The 20,501-nt window shown below is 44.1% G+C and overlaps 1 protein-coding gene across 1 annotated transcript in view; it reads left to right on the forward strand.

Annotated features, from left to right (window-relative positions):
- The first annotated feature begins 1,460 nt into the window (after positions 1–1,460).
- The window catches only part of kcnk3a (potassium channel, subfamily K, member 3a), a 34,742-nt gene continuing 15,701 nt past the window's right edge, over positions 1,461–20,501 (forward strand). Inside the window, exon 1 of the mRNA XM_048250621.1 lies at positions 1,461–1,952. Coding sequence (XP_048106578.1) covers positions 1,670–1,952 — 283 coding nt within the window. The 5' untranslated portion in view covers positions 1,461–1,669. The remainder of the gene's footprint in view (positions 1,953–20,501) is intronic.

Raw genomic sequence — 20,501 nt, forward strand, 5'->3', positions numbered from 1 at the left:
TTATTGATCAAATGCCTCATTCCATGAGCACTCTAATTTATGCCTGGCATTGACCTCCTAAAGGAATCAGTTGATCTTTATTTCTAAAAATAGACCATAGTATTACTCCTCCAAGGGACCTCTTTGTGTCTTTACACTTAAAAATAGCTGACACCATCAACCCTTTTTTTCCAGTAAATTTAAATTACATGCTTAATGTGTTGTATTGTGTTACAGTACATAATGTTATTGGAGAAAATCTACATTTTGAACAGGATTTCAATACCGACTTACTGATGAAAAATATCACGTGTATAGGTAGAAGTGTAAGTATGAGAATGAGGGACCTGCTTTTGTCAACAAAGAGTCAACAAGGAACAGGCAGTTACTCACAATTCGGAACAACAGGAAATAACAATAATCATCCATTCTGTGTGTCATTAAATCATCCTCTGTCCTCATCCTGAGCCTCTGGGGAGCTTTGTCATTGGAATGAGTGAAAGTCTACTTTGGTAACCTTGCAACAAAAATTAGCTTTTTGCTGATATAACGTTTGATATTATCATGTGTTAACGATGTTCTTTCTTCAAAGCACAATGTATTTGTTTATGTTTCGCAAATGTTGTACTCTGCTGTCATGCATTACAGTAAATTAAATCATAAAAGTGTATGAAAATCAATTAAAATCACAATATTCAGATATGACCAAAACGCCAACAGGTCTGGGATGGATTACTGAATGAAACAAGAACTCAGGGGGCCATGAAGCTAAAGCCTCTGCATGAAGTTGCTTCTTCTACACCCTTCTCTTCTCTTTCCACAAAACTCACCAGAAGTCATCATTTAAACATCTTAAACAAACAAAAAAAAACATTAAAAAAAAAAAAAATCTTAAACAAAAAAAACCCCATCAAAACAAAACAAAAAACATAGGGGGTCCTAAATCTTCCACCTGTAACGTGTTGTAATTACATATCAGGAAAACAGAAAACAAAACAAGCTAGTGAAACAAACCAAGCTTTCAGTGAACCCATGCTATTACTTATTTATGTTTATTAAATAGGCTGTTCCATCAGATATTGAATCATCAGGTACAGGGCGAAGTTCCCATTGACAAAACTAAAAGGCTCCCTGAAATAAAAAAAAAAAAAACGTTTATAAGGAACTGACAAGAAGAACCTTTTAGCGCTTTCTATGCACTTACCGGTGACGTTCCTTAGGGACATAGACATCTCTCATGTTTCAGTCAATGTGAAAAAGCTTATTCAAAGTCTGAAAACATTGTATGATGTTGATTAAAATGCTACATGACTTCGAAAATTAAAAGCTGATTTAAAAAAGGCATGTGTGTTGCGTTAGTCTATCTTTCACAAGCCTGCGCGCGCATGGGTTAAGAGGAGGGGTGGGGAAAGGAAACGATAGGAAGAGAGGAATAGGGTGTTTGAGAGTGTAAGTGAGTTAGAGGGAGGGAGAGAGATAGAGAGAGCGGCATGCGAAAATAGGGGGTGGTGCTGAACGAACAGCTCCGAGAAAACGCGCGCTTCGGCAATAAAGTCACCATCGGATCTGGCCGTCCACCGGTGCACCCCCGGTCCTCTCTGACCAGACCAAGCGGAGCCATGAACCAGCCCAGCTCGCCGTCCTCAAGATCCACCGTCAAACTTTTGGAGCCCACCTACTCACCCTGACCATGAAGAGGCAAAACGTGAGGACCCTCGCGCTGATCATTTGCACGTTTACCTACCTGCTGGTCGGAGCGGCTGTTTTCGATGCCTTGGAGTCTAAAAAGGAGACTACCCAGAAGAGAAAGCTGGACGCGAGGAAACGGGAGCTGATGGAGAAATACAACTTGTCCAAAGTCAACTTCGATGAGCTGGAAGGGGTGGTATTGCAGCTGAAGCCGCACAAGGCAGGAGTCCAGTGGAAATTCGCAGGTTCTTTTTACTTCGCCATAACTGTGATCACGACCATAGGTAAGATGAGTTAATAGACTTCAAAAGTTAAAGGTTATCACGCACTAAGACACGAATCATCTGTTCATTACACTTGACACCACACACAGCAGAAGGGTTTTTTTTACCTGAAAAACTTCAGGTTCATCTGCCAGTAAACTCCAATTTCGCTTGTTTTGAAAGAAATCAGAGTAGCCTTAGTCTGCTGCTAAGAAATACAGTGCCCTTCCCGATCTGTAGTCGTTAGTCTGTACGATAGTCCACATATTGTTTCATCAACTAGTTATAGTATATGTTGCCCATTATAATCAAATATGGAGCCATAACAACTGTGAGTGGTTTATGGGCACCCTCGGGACTAGTTGATCACATCACTTACGGGGATGAAATGTCTACTCGGTTCCATCATGCGTAAAGGGTACCCAGAGATCGCTCCATTCCACTTGCTTTAGACTTGTTGAATGACCCCTTACAGATGGACCACGAGGAGGCGATTTTTACAACGTTTTATGCCCCTGAGAGATTAAAAAACAGTCATATTTTGGAGTTAAAATATTAATCCTGTTAGTTAAAGAAAAACGTTTACATTTTTCTCATGGCCGTGGTCCTAAATGTGCTTATGGCCAAGCGCTTCAGTTAGAAAAAACACGAGCCTCACCTACGAAACATGGTCGTTTAAATGGAAAAGGGGGTATAGTCTGGCTTTCAGCGGAATTCAATGTCTTACCAATTCAGACAGGCTATGTCAACACTTTGAGTCGTTGTCAGAGACTGCTTGAGCGTTTGGCCGTCACGGTGTCTGGGTACAGGTGGCAGCCATTGGACCTGTTCGCACATGTTGCCTATTGTGCATATTCGACAGTCAAAGGCCTACTGTCGAGAGACATGTTAATATATTGTTGTCACCTGCTTGTCACGATCTACACTTACATTGTTGTAAGTGTAGATCTTACAAACACAACAACTTCCGGACAATCTGTCAATCTGAGGTATTTTTAAGTACATACATGAAATAGTGTTAAATGCAACAGCTTGTTTGCAACAAAACTAAAGCATCAGGAATTTTAAAAATATATAGGAAATATATCCTGGAAATGTCACGAATTGTCCATCAAGTTCAACAGCATCATGTAGGCCTATTCATATGCATTATTATACATCATATTCTACGCATATAGACATGTGCATGTTTTATTTTGATCCATTCATCGGGTGGTGAGAGAAACAACATAATCAATTTTATATGCATATTAATATTGCACCATGGCACTTTCATGTACATGAGCCCTCTTGGACTTGAATAGGGCTTTACTTGGACTGGAGGAAAAGAAACAATGACAGAGCAAGGAAGACAGGCGTTAGGCGAAGTATCGAGTCATACAGCAAATACTCATTCTGTCTTACTTCCACTTCTATAACAAGTTTTAATTAGCCATAGCTGACAGAGCTAGCATCTGTAGGCAGGTCCCGTTGCTTTGACCAAACATACCTTGTCCTTTTGCCTTTGATTCCATCTCCACCCCAAGTGTTTGCCCACTACAAAACCCGACAGCCACTGGGCACTTGTTCACAGCGACCTGGGGTGTAACCTAGCACGTCGCTAGCGCTAATTGCGTGCCAACTTGATCCGTCCAGCTGAAACCGCATTCTGTAATTGTGAGAGCGGGCCAGGCGAGCTAGCTGGAGTGACAGAGCTTTTCACTCTGTCCGTCAAGTATTGATGAGAACACTGCCTCCACTGACCCCCTCCCCTCACCCATACACCCACCTGGTTTGCCCAGCCACTGAACCTCCTAGACCAGCCACTCTACACTCTCCCATCACCCCTCGCACCACTACCTGGGAGCCTAAGTCCCATGGTCTCCTCAGGCACACCCACATCCCCTACCCTTTCAGCCATTAAGTGGCTTGGAGAGTTGCACTTTATTTTGCAGGCACACACCCTGTATTCATCAGCGGGCAATTTGCAGGCTGATATCCTTGGTGAGGTACTTTACAGGCATCGTTAATCATTAATGAATGAGTTTCTTTTTTATAAGCTCTAAGAGGCAACTCATCACATCACGTTTGTTGTGGGTTAGGAACTTGAGTGGTTTAATCAACACAAAATAATGTGAAAAGAATATCACAGCTTGACAGACATGCTTCCTGCAACTGCCTGAAAAACTGTCTTGGAACCTGTTGTCTGAGACTGTTTTGAAACGGCTGTCCCTCTATGAACTATTGTACCTTCAGCGAAACAATGTTCATCTTGTGGGTTGTTAATGTTGCAGGACTATTTTGTGGGAAAACGGGCCTGCGTCTCCTAACAAAAGAGCTCTGAGCGATCGAGACAGTGACAGACTCTCAAGGGATTAGCAAATGACTGACATGAAATAAGAGGAGGGGAAGAAAGAGTACATGAGAGAGAGAGAGAGAGAGAGAGAGAGAGAGAGAGAGAAAGAGCATATGAAAAACATTAGTTTCATAAAATGCAATGTTTTCTTGAGCTGAAGGGCAAGTTTTGAGGGGGGAAAATAAGAGGGCTCATGGTTGGTCGGGTGGGAGAGGGGTTACAAAAACAGAGGAGATAGGGAGGATTTAGAAGCAGAGAGAGAGAGGGAGAGAGAGAGAGATGTGAGAGTGTGATGAGCTTTAAAGCCCACGTGAGAATAACACCCAAGTGGAGTCTGCTAACAATGTGCCTAGAGAGGGTGTTTGGGATGATTTGACCTCTCGCTGCTTGCGCACGTGCATAAACACATCCCGGTGTTTTAGTTAGGGGGCGGGTGGTGTGTGGAGAGGCGTGTGTTTGGGGGCTTTCTGAGAATGGCCAGTGCACAGTACAGTGAAAATCAACAGAACCAGAACCACACTCCCCCACCATCCCACCCCTCCCCAATAAAAAAAGATTGTTCTTCCCCTTGCCTTCTCCTGGGAAAGAGGCTGTGACATGGAAGGAATTTGGGATCACGAAGAGTAAATAAAGCTGTGGACCTGCAGAGCTGACATTCCGATATCCCTGGCACGCCTGATGAAGGAGGGGTGGGGGGGGGGTGCAGCCATGTGGGTCTTGGCATCAGGAGGAGGGGTTTTTGGGCTCTGCTCTGCTGGGACCTGTCAGCAGACATCCACTTTGGGTAAATGCCCCTGGCATTGCCCCCTAAGCCCCGATCCCTCCCACCCCCTCCCAGCCCATTCTCACGTCACAGGGGCACAGGGCACCAACCCCCGGTTGATGGCACAGCTGGGTATGGGCAGAGACTTTCAGCAGTGGCTTACTTTCAGGAGCTTTTGTAGGTTGTTGGGGATCACAACAGTAGGCAGCAGGCAGCAGGCAGGAATAGCAGCCGCGTCTCCCTCTGGCCTGGGTGAAGCCGTCGGCTTCCCGGGCGTTGCCTCTCTGATGCCACGGCTCTTAGCTCGAGTCGCTTGCTTGTTCTCGTCTTTTGACTGACGCTTTGTAGTTCCAGCAAGTGGCAGCTGCAGAGAATGGAGGCTTTTTGAGAAAAAGGCTTTAGTGCTATGGAATTGCCTCTCAAACAACAAATGACCCTGTCACTTAAAAGTGCATTACTTTACCCATAGCAAATGGGACCATGTCCTGTCCTGAATAAATGTTATGGAAACAAGTCTGGATCCCCTTTGATGGATCACTAAATAATAAGTCTGGGTCTCCTGTTCCAGTGCCAATCTATAGGAGTTTATAATAGGTTTTAGATTTATGTCAACAAATGGCAGTCAGAATAATATATTCAGTATGCTGGAGAAATATTAAACATGGCCGGCAGAAAACAGCTTTTGACAATGACACTTGGGGCTTTGTGGAGACTCTCACCTACCGCAGCCTACTTAGGTAATCTGACCTGCTTTTAAACTGGTTGGATCGGCCGTGCTCATAAAGCTGTTGATGAATAGCTCTGAACAGAGGCTCCAACAGGCAGAACTGAACACACATACTTACAGAACTGTGATCCAGCCGAAGTCTAGTGTGTATATACAGCCGTTAGCATACACACTTAAATGTACGTGTGCAGACACACAAACACACACGCACACACACACACACACACACACACACACACACACACTGACACAGACACACACACACACACACACACACACACACACACACACATACACATACATACACACAGACAGATGCAGACACACACAAGGACACACTTGTTTACCTTTTGATTCATTGGACCTCATGTTATGATCAAAGATTTTTCTCATAGACTCAACATAATCTGTTGAACATAATAAATGCAAACACACAGTTGTGCATAAGCAGGTCAGTGACAGAGTGTGTGTGTGTGTGTGTGTGTGTGTGTGTGTGTGTGTGTGTGTGTGTGTGTGTGTGTGTGGTATGAGGCAGAGAGAGCCTGAGCAGAGCTAAATGACTTGTGAGTATCCCGTGTGAGTGTCAGGTCATAGCAGACTCCGAGGAGTGCTGTGGTGGGCCCTTCAGAGTCCATCATCAGAAAAGAGAGAAAAGGCTTGAACAGATGAAAGGGGATTGCCTCACGGAAAGACAAGTAATCTCTTACCAGCTCATTCACTCCTGTACTATACTCTCTCTCTATCTGTTTTCTCTCTCTCTCTCTCTCTCTCTCTCTCTATCTGTTTTCTCTCTCTCTCTCTCTCTATCTGTTTTCTCTCTCTCTCTCTCTCTCTCGATGATTCATAGTTCCTCATCTGTCTAACTATATCCTCTGTTTCTTTTTCCTAGCAACGTTTAGCTCTTCTGTAATTGTTTTGTTATGCATAGGCTGCATAAACAGATGGAGAAATAAAGTAAATACAATAGTAATAAAATAAACAGACATGTTCTGTATGTTATTTCACCACTCAGGGCTTATCGGTGTCGTTGGTTATATATTTCACAGAGCGCGTTTAAAAGCATTTATACCAATTGTCTTTAGGGTAGTAAAGCTGCATATCTATTGCCATGTGAGAACACGTGCACTAAAATCAACGAGGAAGAGGAAACTGAACTGATTATCAATACGTCACGGGAGTAGAAGACTCTGTTGGGCCACTGTTTGCTTGGCATGTACTCCATTGTATGGACTCATTTCAGTGAACGGCCCCAATAAACTCGTCATAAAAATGGAAGTGATTATAACAGAAGCCAACAGAGTACTTCCAACATGAATCAAAAACTAGGAGAGAGGATCTGTGGTTACAAAAATAGACAGAAAGGGACAGTTATAACAGTTAAGATTATCAAGACAGTAACATAATCTTACTGAGGACAGTTACTGACACAAACCTTTTCCATCACAACTATCACATCACAACTAAAATTGTAGGAAAAGTGATGGATAGAACACCCAAAAGAAACTGTGCTCTCAAATGGTATCTAGTGTGAAAGTTTGTGGAAAAGAAAGAAGAGCTGTTTTGGCTGAATGTTTACGGCCATTTTGGAACCCTTTCCATCCTTTACAGCCAATAAGTGTATTTTTTATTTTAAGTTATTTATAAGTCAGGGATTAGTTTATGCAAATCCCTGACTCATGCCCAAAATGAAGAGAAAATCAATTCCAGATCTGAACTGGGGGAATGGATCCAATGGCCTAATCTAGGCGTGCACTGGGTGAATTCAGCTGTGGCTGTGTCTTAAATTAACTCTTATTAGTGATCATTTTTCCTCCAAACTCTTGTTCCCCAGAAATGCACAGCCTCACTCTAACCTGTAACTCAGTCTCATAAAAACAAGCAACGCCTCATAAAAAAGCCTCTGGAACATAGCAGCTAGCAGACCAGGGGTTCAATGGGTTTGCATCAGATGAAATAACTACTGCGTTGTTTTATTTCACCTTAAAATAACAGCTTCAAACTCATTCTGCTGGTGCACTGAGGGAGAACAGTGCATCTCTCATGGCCACAGTGTGCCTGGAAGGGCTGGCACAGTATTAGACTAACTCCATTTGGTGCCTGGTGCAGGAACATGATCTTGTCATGTCACTTTCCGATGCACTGGGTACCACTTTAGCCCCATAATGATTTTCCACCCCTGCATGTTGAAAAAAACCATCTAAATGTGTTTCCACAACACTGAAAATTGACGCTTAGGGGGAAAATGGCAATATTGATATTATATTGCTTCAACATCCTATCTTCATTTTGCAACTACTGCAAACACATATACAGAGGGTCTCTTTAGCGTGTCTCTTGTATTTATGAGACTCTGACTCAACCGGATTATGAAGCCGACAACCTCTTCACGCTGCGTTTGACCTTAAGGAACGCACCTTGTCGGTTCTAAGAGCCGTCCGAACGCAGAACAGGGACCTTACTCAACAGGGAGGAAAGATGAGAGGTGACCTCGTATGACCTCGGTGCCATGCCATGCCATGCACCACTGAGCTGCTCGCTCTGCTCAGGGTCAAAGCGTGGTCGGATGACATGCCACCCGCTGCCCAGTCCGACCCTCAGTCACCCACACCACTGAGCACCAGGGCACAGACAGCACCAGGGCACAGGCGTCTTAATGTGGTCGGTGGGTGCACATTTGGCACAGGCACGCTCATGCACTTACACATGTAGAGGACATACAGACACACACCTGCACATACACACATGTCCATATTGACATGCACTTACACACACACACACACACACACACACACACACACACACACACACACATACGTAAACACACACACACACACACGTTCGTAAACACACACACACACACACACACACACACACACACACACACACACACACACACACATACGTAAACACACACACACACGTTCGTAAACACACACGCACACACACACACACACACACACACACACACACACATCCCATACTTTATCACAAATGCATACATTCACACTTAAACTCAATCACAGATGCATAAAACTCATGCAGACATACAGTAGAGTGTCTGTAAGTGCATTTACATATACATTTACATTTACAGATGTATAGATGCACTCAGGCATTCAGTCACACTCAACACACACACACAGACACACACACACACACACACACATACAGAGAGAGAAAGAGAGGCATGCTTTTTGTGATGCAACACTGGGAGTGTAATCTCTACCATCCCCATAAAGGTCGTGTGACTTGTAGAAACACTGAATGGATTTGGGTGAGACATAAAGCTACTTTTAGGGCATGGAAGCTCCATCAGATTAGGATGCGGAGGAACGAGAGGGGTTAAGATGAGAGAAGGAGAGGAGCACGAGACAGGCAGGTGTGAGGGAGTAATAGAGAGAGTGAGAGAGAGAGACAGAGAGAGAGAGATGAAAAGATGAGAGCAGTAGGTTGTGAGAGACTGAGGCATGTCAATGGGGAGGTCTTGTGTGGAGGGTGAGTGTGTATGGTCATGTTGTGTGACGCGTCTCGTGTGGAGGGTGAGTGTGTATGGTCATGTTGTGTGACGCGTCTCGTGTGGAGGGTGAGTGTGTATGGTCATGTTGTGTGATGCGTCTCGTGTGGAGGGTGAGTGTGTATGGTCATGTCGTGTGACACGTCTCGTGTGGAGGGTGAGTGTGTATGGTCATGTCGGGTGACGCGACTCGTGTGGAGGGTATGGTCATGTCGTGTGACGCGTCCCGTGTGGAGGGTGAGTGTGTATGGTATGGTGTGGACGTGTCTCCGATAATGGTGGAGGTGAGTGGGTATGGTCATGTTGTGTGACGCGTCTCGTGTGGAGGGTATGGTCATGTCGTGTGACGCGTCTCGTGTGGAGGGTGAGTGTGTATGGTCATGTTGTGTGATGCGTCTCGTGTGGAGGGTGAGTGTGTATGGTCATGTCGTGTGACACGTCTCGTGTGGAGGGTGAGTGTGTATGGTCATGTCGTGGACACGCCCGTGTGGAGGTGTGGAGTGTATGGAGGATGTCGTGTGACGTCGTGTGGAGGGTGAGTGTATGGTCATGTCGTCGTGTGGAAGGTGTGAGGGTGATGGCCCCGTGTGGAGGGTGGAGTGTGTATGGTCATGCGTCGCGGTGACGATCTCGTGTGGAGGGTGATGTGTATGGTCGTAGTGACATGTGGCGCGTGTGGAGGGTGAGTGTGTATGGTCATGTCGTGTGGCATGTCACCGTGTGGAGGGTGAGTGGGTATGGGGTGTGGACGTGTGGAGGTGGTCATGTATGGTCTAGTGTGGAGGTCATGTGTGGCGTGACGTCATGTTGTGTGGAGGGTGAGTGTGTATGGTCATGTCGTGTGACGCGTCTCGTGTGGAGGGTGAGTGTGTATGGTCATGTCGTGTGACACGTCTCGTGTGGAGGGTGAGTGTGTATGGTCATGTCGTGTGACGCGTCTCGTGTGGAGGGTATGGTCATGTCGTGTGACGTGTCTCGTGAGGAGGGTGAGTGGGTATGGTCATGTCGTGAGACGCGTCTCGTGTGTTGTTAATGGGAAATCAGTAAGTGGGCTTGCCCTCACCTCACCCCTTCCTTCTTTCCCTCCCTCCTTCATCTCTATTCATCATCCTTTCTATCTCCCTTTCTCTCTCCCTCTGTCTCTTTCTCTCTCTCTCTCTCTCTCTCTTTTCAGAATCTGCCTTTTATACTCACATAAAACCACTGGACCCTTTAATCCAAGTAAACCTACTGGAGAGAGGGAAAAAAAGAAAAAAGAAGAGATGACAGAAGTATGAAATCTCTCAAGCCGCTCAGACAACCCCACCCCCCTTTCCTCCCCATACACTCCCCACACCCTTCCATCCCGTAAGTAGTTGCCGTGCAGATAAATAAATTATGACTTTTTGAGGGAGTCAGAAATGAAATGAAGGTTTGCACGCGGATTGCCCTCACTCTCAGCTGGCCTTTCAAGCTGATGTCAGGACTTCATGCTCTCTCTCTCTCTCTGATGTATTTTCCCCTCCCTTTCAATGAAATGATGGGCGTAGCCTTGTAACTGCGGCTCATCAAATCATATGGATTGCCCTGAGACTTGGGCCGCCTCTGTGATTTCATTGGTGGTTTAATGGACTCGATTAGCCAATGGAGATTAAAGAATCAGTGCCACAAGGCATATGAAGCCCGGAGTGCAAAACCACGCACGTGACAGTTTCGACAGGAGCAAGCCAGGTTTTTGATTAACCTCTGTAAATATCTTGGTTTAAAGGCACAATATGTAGACTGGGTTGTCTGAATGTAGTTATTTGGCAAGACTCACAGCGATGATGTAATTTCAAAGGATGCCAAAAAGACAACTCCAAGAATTCCTGTGCTTTCTGAAGATATTTTATTCTGGAATTGACATGCATTTGTTTACATTTGTTTACAAATGCACAGACAGGCAGATACAGACAGTCAGAAAGATACATATACAAACAGACATTAGTATCTGCATATAGGCAGACCTAAACCAATTAGGTTTAATGATTAAGTAGATTAAGATGGAGTGACAGAGAGATGGATATGAGGATGGAAAGAGAAGAGCCTAGAAACATAACAAATGCCTGTAAAGCGACACCGTCATGTGTCTGCAGGCAGCCTGATTGGGTGTTAATTGTTGAGGTAACCCAGCGACCAGCTCTAGGGTAAAGTTTAGGGCTACAGTCTAGAATTACCTTTCCGAAGAGATTCGCTCGGCCCCCACGACAGATATCCCAATGTCCAGCGGACAAGCTGTCTCAAAGATGCAAATATCTAACAGTATTGATATACAACTCGGAAAGTCAAGAAGAAACCTTTTCAAAGGTCTTTGGAGAGGACGTTATGCAACTTTCTTTTCTTAGGGGACTCTCTAAACATAGACGTGTGTGGGGCCCCTTCCCTTCACACACAGAGGTTTGGGGGACTACTTGGGCTGGGGGGAGGTGTCAGCATAAGTGTGATCATAACAAAGTTGGACACAAGGTGACCGCACATCACAGGCCTTGAAGCATCCTTGCGCATTATAACTGTGCTCTAAAAGTTATATTGAAGGAACAGTCCATGATACCCTATTGTTGCACTTCAACTCAACAGCCAAAAAAATACACTCATCTTTTCTGAAGCCAGAAATTCTCTGAATATGACAAAAAGCATTTTGGTTTACAATCAAAAACCGCACCGTTAAGTTTTACTGATATAACCATCATATATAGCATCTTTGCAAATGTACTACCAAGACTATGTTATTTACTCTAGACTGTGGTTTTGGCTATTTGTGTCATCTCATGTAGAAATCAACTGCTTTACTCACTAAATCTACTATTTCAATATTAACTCATTAGTAAATCAATTATTTGTGACACAGCTCTTGCCATACTGTAGTTATAGTTTTTACAAAGATCTCTACAAATTAACATTGCTCCCTTTGTGGTGTACAGCGTACAGTATTATATATAGATATATTCTACCTCCACCTCACTGTGAACTTAACTTATAACAATCAGTGCTCTGTTACAAAGTCTACTTATACCCTGTCTTTTGTTGTCTGTTGTCTGTCCTGTCCCTTGTCTGTCTTAAATGCTCTATGATCTATAATGTGTGTGTGTGCACTACAGTAAATGTCTCAAATGTTTTTATATATTTTAAATGTAACACCACTTGATCCATGGTGAAACATTGTTTCGTCTCACTATACAGTGTATATGGTTGAAATGACAATAAAACCTACTTGACTTGACTTGGTATTGCCATGGGCTCATGAAAGTGTCAAAACATCAAACAATTTAGATAAAATTGTGAATTGAAACAAAATAGAAATGCTTAGCAGTACGTTTTCCTCATAGAAGTTGAGTGCAGTATGTTTGCTCTCTATTCGCTGTGTGATTTACTGTATGTCCTACACTGACACTGTATCCTAAGCAAACACTAATCGGTGTAGTTGTTGTGCCGAGTCATTTTCCAGCATGGGCATCGTTGCTAATTTTAAGTCCAACCACCTTGGGAATTCCGGCAGCATGCTGCCGGTTGAACCAGATTAATAATGCAGATCTGAGCTGATTCGCTCACTGTCTGGAGACCGGACTTCAGAGAGGTCCTGTGTCGGTCCTCAGCCTTGTCATGTCACGTCACGTCAGGTCGCCAGACCCTTGTTTGATCGACAGGCTGACACCAAAAAGCCCTGATTAAGTCAACCCCCCACACACACACACACCACACACACACACACACACACACCCCACCCATGTGTGATCGCTGTGCCTGGACTCATCAGGTGGGTCAGGTGAGCAAGAGGTCCTGGGGAAAAGGTCCATTGATCTGATTGATAAATGTGCCCTGACAACCATAGACAGTAAAAGATATGGACAGTCATCACGTAGACGTCAATCGAGGCGGGTGAAGCAAATTTCACCCGTTTCCTGTTGGTCGACGAGGCTTTCTGCGCAGGCTCAGGGGACGTAAATGTAACGTAGGCATGTAGTCTGACACGTGTAACTCTTGTGATAACTGCACCGAGAGATTGGGTATGTAGCCACTTACTTCGTTACCACCATGTCTACATTACTGTTCTAAATTTCCTAGTTGTTTGTAGATAAATGTGATTTCATATAAACAGCACTCGCCACATTCATAGCCTAGGCTACTGTCAATCCATCAAAACTTCGCAGAAATGTGCTTCGATGCTTTCGTTCTTATCCAGAGAATACGGTTATTTTGCTCCTGTGCGACACTTTCACCCGCTCTGGTTGTATGCTCATTACGTGACTTTAGCATTGATTTCGGAAAAAAGTTTATTACTCAGCCGTTAAGTCAGTTACGAGGTTATGACGCCAATTACACAATGCTGTATTACTCCGAAAATAGAAAAAGTTCATATAAAGGCTTAAAACGCTTCAGCTGTAACGTTGTTTGATGTCAAAGTGGCGCCAAAATTGAATGGGCTTCAATGGGATGGCTAGGTGAACTGGTCTACTATTTAGCCTCAGATCCGCCATAGTGTCTACGCTCTCCGAACGTTCGCCTGCCCCCTTGCTGACAACACATGCACAACAATATGCAACAGCTGTGACAACTGTAGCCTCTCAGAAGCCTGGCAGCTTGGTGTGATTATGTGGCTGTATTGAGTTGTTACGACAAAGTGGAAATGAGGAAACACCATTGATTCAACCCTTGGTCTGCATCATTAACTGTGTCTGTGTGGTATAAAACCCACCAGAAGAAACCAGCTAATATCAGCAAAGCCAAAGAAGCTAAATGCTGTCAGACACTGCCTGTGTGAAGCTGAATGGTCTGGGTTTGGCTGGTGGAGATTTCTCTGCCAATAACCGGTGGGCTTGTCAGTTTAACAGACACCTCAGGGAGGTAATCCACACGGCTGTATACATATTTAATCTGAGGCTGTCTCTTAAGGTTTTCTATATTTTTCCAAAACATGTAAGACTCACAGGAAAGAAGAGTGCATCTCTGATGAATATGCTGCAGGCTGTTTGCTGTGGGAATATTCCCTTATGGATCTCCTTTCTGGTTTATAGCTTCAGATGTAGAACAAAATTGACGGATGCTACACTGTTAAATGTGTCTTATGAGAACCCTGGCATGATTAGTGTACACTGGTCCGTCTTTTCCACTGTACTGCACAGCGTTTCACCTCGTGTCGCCTTGGTTGTGTAATGTGTCTCGTGTCTGTCTCAGGAGCATCTCACTGGTGCGAAGGCGTGATGCCACTTACAGCAGAGCCATAGCGGTAATAGGTGAGCAAGCGTTTACCCTCCAGGCCAAGGAGGACTGCCAGCTAGCTGATGAGATGGGATTATGGGTAGACACGCTTTTGTAGTGTTCTTCCTCTCTCTCTCTCTGTCTCTCTCTCTCTCTCTCTCTCTCTCTCTCTTTTTCTTTCTTTAGCTTTTTTGGTGCACTTCGCCCTATGATGCTCACATAGTCCTCAGACAAGCCGAATTGCTGTTTCACCATAACTACTGTTGACATGGGGAGAGAGAGAGAGAGAGAGTGGAGAGAGTGAAGGACAGGGAGAGAAAGAGCGTGATGAGGTGATGACACATCAGCGCCTAAAAAGCCCGTCGTTCCTCTCTGTCCCCGTCCAACACTGCTTTTATTTATTTATAACTCGTTTTTTTAGAGGAGAGTCAGAGTGTTTGTCTCAGGGGCTGGTGGAGAGTGAGCTTGTCCTCCTAATCTAGGACAAGGATGCAGTTCAAACGCAGGTACTTCAGACCAGCCCCCGCCTCCTCTCTTCTCCTCTTTCCCTCCCTCTCTTTCTCTCTCTCTCCCTCCTCCCTCTCTTCCTCTTTCTCTCCCTCCCTCTCCCTCTCCCCCTCTCCCCTCTCCTCTCTCTCTCTCTCTCTCTCTCTCGCTTGTCTCAGGGCAGCATATGGCAGGCCCGTGGCCATTCTCTCTGCTCAGGTGAGACGGAGGTTTTGTGTTTCTGTTTTCGCCGAAAGCACTGGCCTTCCCTCACTGTATCCCAGACATCGGAAAAACCCGGACCAAGTACCTGACGACAAGCTAATGCTGCTGCTAACGCTTATTGCCACATTTTGTACCAATTTTAAAAGGCAACAGGTAAAAGAGCTCGATGGTGTTTTATGCCCCCAATGTTATCTTACAGGCAGCGCTGCCACCGCTGACTTAAAGGCACCTAATCCTAAACCTAACCACAACCCTAACCCCAACCCTAGCCCATGGCTAACCCTAGTGCCTTCCAGCCAGCGTTCCCTTGAAGACAACGTTGGGGCCATAAAACACCAAGAAACAGTGAAAGATGTCCATTTGTCAGCTGATTTGTGTTTATATGGTCAGCTTGTCCAAACCAAAAGAGCTGGACGGACGTCTGGCGATATGCACCAATTCACTGACCGTGGGTCAGCTCTAGCGGTGATTACGGCTATTTGGGTCTATTACGAAAAGACAGCTACGGGAGCCAGACACTCAAGTGCTGGTCATCTGGTGGCCTTTATGCTCAATCAGAGAAACTCATCACGTTAGTGTTTGTATTAGTTCTTGCATAACGAAAAGCCGTGTCCAGTGATCAGAAATTCAATTAAATAATCTGAAATAAGATGAAAACAGGACTCATGCCAAATGAAAACACGAGTGAAAGTCGTAGTAGATCAGTGCTGTGTTGTTTCTCTAAACTCTTTGGTATATAGCTTACTGGTCAATGTGGATCACAAACCTGCAAAGTCACACCAGCTTTGACGGTAATAGTCTCTACCCAGAGTGAAAGACAAAGAGGTTTTGTCTTACATTTTTGTCTGTAAGTCAGCTCCGTTACCTATTTTAATTGTCTGTGAGGTCACACAGCATTGTGCAGTGTGCTAGCTCTGTGATATAGCCGTGATGGGGGGGGGTAATATAGGCTTACCGCGAGGCCCTCGTGCCCATCCATGCGCCACGGTGTCATGAAGCGTCGGGTAACCTCTCTGCGGAGGCAGGCGCTCGGTACTCACTGTGCCAAAACACCCAACGCTGTCTCTGCGTCAGATGGGACTGCCACCTCCAGTTAGCCCTTTGGGGCTTTTTGATCGCTGTCATGGATGAATTATACACGATGGAGGAATGGAGAAGGATGATGATGAGGATGATGATGATGTTGCTATGATGATGATGATGATGATAACTATGATTATGATGATGATAGCTATGATGATGATGATGATGATGATGATGATAGTTATGATGATGATGATGATGGATGTGGTGGTGCTGATGTTGCTAATGATGTTGATAAAGAGGAGGCTGAGGCAGTAGAAACTGAATGGAAATGTATCTTGGTCTTCCTTTCCTCTCCTTTCTCTTGCTCTACTTTTTCTTTCAAGCACAATGGGCTCACTTCAGTTGTTTTTTCCCTTGGCTGGCAGACAGGAGAAGTAAAGTGATCCATGCATTGGCCCTGGTGCCTCCTTCTCTCTCTCTCTCTCTCTCTCTCTCTCAACAGTGACCTGGCAGATGTCTGTTGCATCTGCCTGCTGTGGAGCGTGGCACCCTGTGTGGCCTGTGCCACCGTGTGCCCATGTGTGCCATCCCTCTGTGCCCGTTTGCATGGTATTCATTATCTAAGAACGAAGGGGCCAGTGGATGGAATCTGCTGTCTGCATGTCTCACTGGAACTGGATGACCAAGGGAGAGTCAGTCAGACAGACAGAGAGAGAGAGAGAGAGAGAGAGAGAGAGAGATTTTGAGATTTCTTGAGGATGAATAGATAGAAAGAGATAGAGAGATGGTGCTCTTAGAGAGTAATAGATCCAGAACAAAGAGGAGAGAAGGAGTCTGATCATTCAAGTAAGATATGGCATTGGGTGAGGGTGTGGGTGGAGAGTAAAATTGAAAGCTGGAGTGCAAAATATAAGGAGAGAGATTGAAGCAGAATGAAATAGATATGGACAATTGGAGTGTGAGGGGGTTGGCTTGGAATGAGAGGAACCGGCTATTTTTTAAATGAAAGCATTCATCTGAGTAAATAGTCACTGGCTAAACTTGAGAATTGCCAGCAATCAGCAGAGTCGAATCAAAATCAGTCTCCAAAACATCTCTATCAGCTGTGGAATAGTTTCAAAGCCCTTGTGTTATGTTTATGGAAGCCGTGTGTATGTGTGTGTGTGTGTGTGTGTGTGTGTGTGTGTGTGTGTGTGTGTGTGTGTGTGTGTGTGTGTGTGTGTGGTGTGTGTGTGTGTGTGGAACCTTTCACTGGTCTTCAATGTCCTCGTTGCACATTATCTGCTAAATCTACCAGAGAGATCACATTGTGGTTCCTGGGAGCATTAACAAGACCATTTATGTGATGAAAACACATAAATATGTGTGTTCTTGTGGACATACATTTACAAAAACGCATGCACACACACACACACACACACACACACACACACACACACACACACACACAAGGGATGGCATCAGCACAGTTCCCGTAACGGAAATGTCAGTGTCATTTGAGTGCCCAGGCTTAAAGGCTTGTAAAGAATCTATTTGTAAATAAGCAATGACAACAAAATTAAACCTTCCTCTTTGACTGATAAGGTACCTCAAGAAACAGCAAAAATGCAAAGTGCCAGAGTGTCCCTTGCTATTTCTACACACAAGGTATTACATTATATTTCGTATGAAAGAATGAAGCATCATTCAAAACTAATAATAAAAAGGTAAAAGGTTACTATGCTGTAAATTATCTTGTGCAGGTTAAGCAGCAATCTGTAAAAAGACATGTGGTGGCCTTCTGAGAAAAGCATACATAAGCCTTATTCGGACAGGATTAGTTTTACGCGGAGACGTGAGGTAAAGTAATTACCAGCGGTTTTAGTTCCGTCTGAATGTGCCATGCCAGTAATTATTATGGACAATGTCAGTAGAAATTATGGTGACTTTTACCTTCAATGAAATGGTCCAGAAAAAATACCTTGGGTAACATTAATGCTGTGCGAATACAACCCTCTGTAAAAATGTATGTAGATATACCGTCATATCCTGTTTAAACATAGTTTTCTACAGTTTTTTGAGCATGGAGACACTTGAAAACCCTATTCGATTGGGATTAGTTTTACGTGGAGACGTGGGGTAAAGTAATTTTACCTCAAAATGTCTGTAATATTTAATCCCGTGCAAATTACCCAATTATATTACAGACGTCCTGTGGTAAAATTACTTTACCCCACGTCTCCGCGTAAAACTAATCCCGTACGAGTAGGGCTACAGTATCCATCCATCCATCAGTAAAGAGTAAAATTGCCCACCATGATACCATGTTTTTGCGCTACTTTGCCCATTCCTATGTCACATATTGCCACATCAGCGTATATCGGTAGGCAATTACATTTTCCAACCTCATTTCATTTACTTCCCCAGTGACAGTTTAGAGAGTGCAATTTTGGACGTAGTATTTGAGTGCTCAGCGGTTTTTGAACATCAGGACGCCTGACCTCTGTCTCTCCTAAGCTGCACAAATACGGCCATAAACCGTAACTCTCCCCTTTGCCAATATATCGACGATGCCCTCGCACATAGTGTGACCTCAGCAGTTAAGCAAAAATATCATACAGGCTGGTGCCCAAGCACATAAATACCCCAGTCGATAGCCACTGTTGACATCCTGAATATTCATAAAAACCCCATGTCCCTGCGGAGCCCCAAAAATATGGCATCTCATTTGTAAAGTGCATTAGGATAGATTTTGGCGTTAGGGGCCAGTCTGTGTGAAATTGCTGCCAACTCTGAGCCGTCGATCGCAGGCAGGCGGCCGTGTGTGAGATACAGCCCTGTTGTGTTGCGCTCCTCTCACATACCCTGACCTCGCTGGCTGCTCTGCATAAAAACATAGCCTGTGTGTGTGTGTGTGTGTGTGTGTGTGTGTGTGTGTGTGTGTGTGTGTGTGTGTGTGTCTAAATAAAGCGCTGCCCATATAAATATAAAGGAGAAATGTGTGTATGCCCAGGAGCCAATAGTACAAGACTGCCCTTTTGGAGGTGTGTGGGAGGATGTGTGTGTGTGTGTGTGTGTGTGTGTGTGTGTGTGTGTGTGTGTGTGTGTGTGTGTGTGTGTGTGCATGCTGTGTAATGTGGGCAGCGTGGGTGGGTGGGTACATGTGTGTTCTGTGTGTGTCTTCATGTGTGTTATCTATGCGTGCACTTGTACACATGTATATGTGTATCTATGCGTGCTGGCATGATGCATGTGGGTGTTTGCGTATGTGTGTTTTAATGCCTACACAATGTGAAGATTTGTGTATACACTGATACATACATTTATATTTGCATTTTTTTGTGTTATGTTTTATACATTGAGTATTCATACAGTATGAGTTTGTGTATCTTCATCTATGCTTTTTATTGGAACTCTAATATCTTTGCATCTGTGTGTGTGTGTGTGTGTGTGTGTGTGTGTGTGTGTGTGTGTGTAAAAGAGAGAGTCTGTGTGAGAGAGAGTCTATGTGTGTGTTAAATGTGCATAAAAGCCTCTTGTAAGCAGATGCTGTGCCCAAAGGCTCTCTCTGTCTCTGTTTCCCTGCGTACAGGCTGAAATACTCGTAAGTGGCTAATGGCACCGCTTAAAGGTCTGATTGAGAAGCTTTAGTCATCTAATAAGTATGATACTAGGGGCCATTACATAACCCAAATGAAAATACCAAAGTCTTCCAAAGCTACTTCAGAATTCTTTATTATGCAATGAGTGGCCAGTTCATTCTCTCTGTGGACAAACACCTAACAAATATACAAGTCAAGTCAAGTCAACTTTATTTATACAGCGCATTTCATACACAGAGGTCATTCAATGTGCTTTAGATAAACAAAAGCAAACAGGGATAGCGGATAAAAGGATAGAAGGGCAATAGTCAAAGAATAGTTTAAAAAGTAAAGAATAATAATAAAATAATAATAATAAGAAGAAAACATAAAACACATAAGGTGATAGTACATAAAAGCATAAAAGGGCAATCATTTACAAGTGTTTAAAAAGTAATAATTAAAACATAAAAAACAACATAGAAACGTTAACATTTTAGTAGAAAGACTTTCCCAGATTTAGAAATGTAAAAAAGAAGTGATCAGTTAGCATCTGACCAAAAGTTTGGTCTTAAGTCTAGATTTGAAACTAGCTATCTATCAATCTGCATTGTGCTTTGGATGTTTCTGTGTATGATATTATTCAAATGCAGCCATCAATATGGTGTTTGGCACTGTAAATGAAGCACACATGCATGTTTAATTGAAAATCTGGCAAAG

Source organism: Alosa alosa, chromosome 8 (assembly GCF_017589495.1).
Source record: "Alosa alosa isolate M-15738 ecotype Scorff River chromosome 8, AALO_Geno_1.1, whole genome shotgun sequence".
NCBI lineage: Eukaryota > Metazoa > Chordata > Actinopteri > Clupeiformes > Clupeidae > Alosa > Alosa alosa.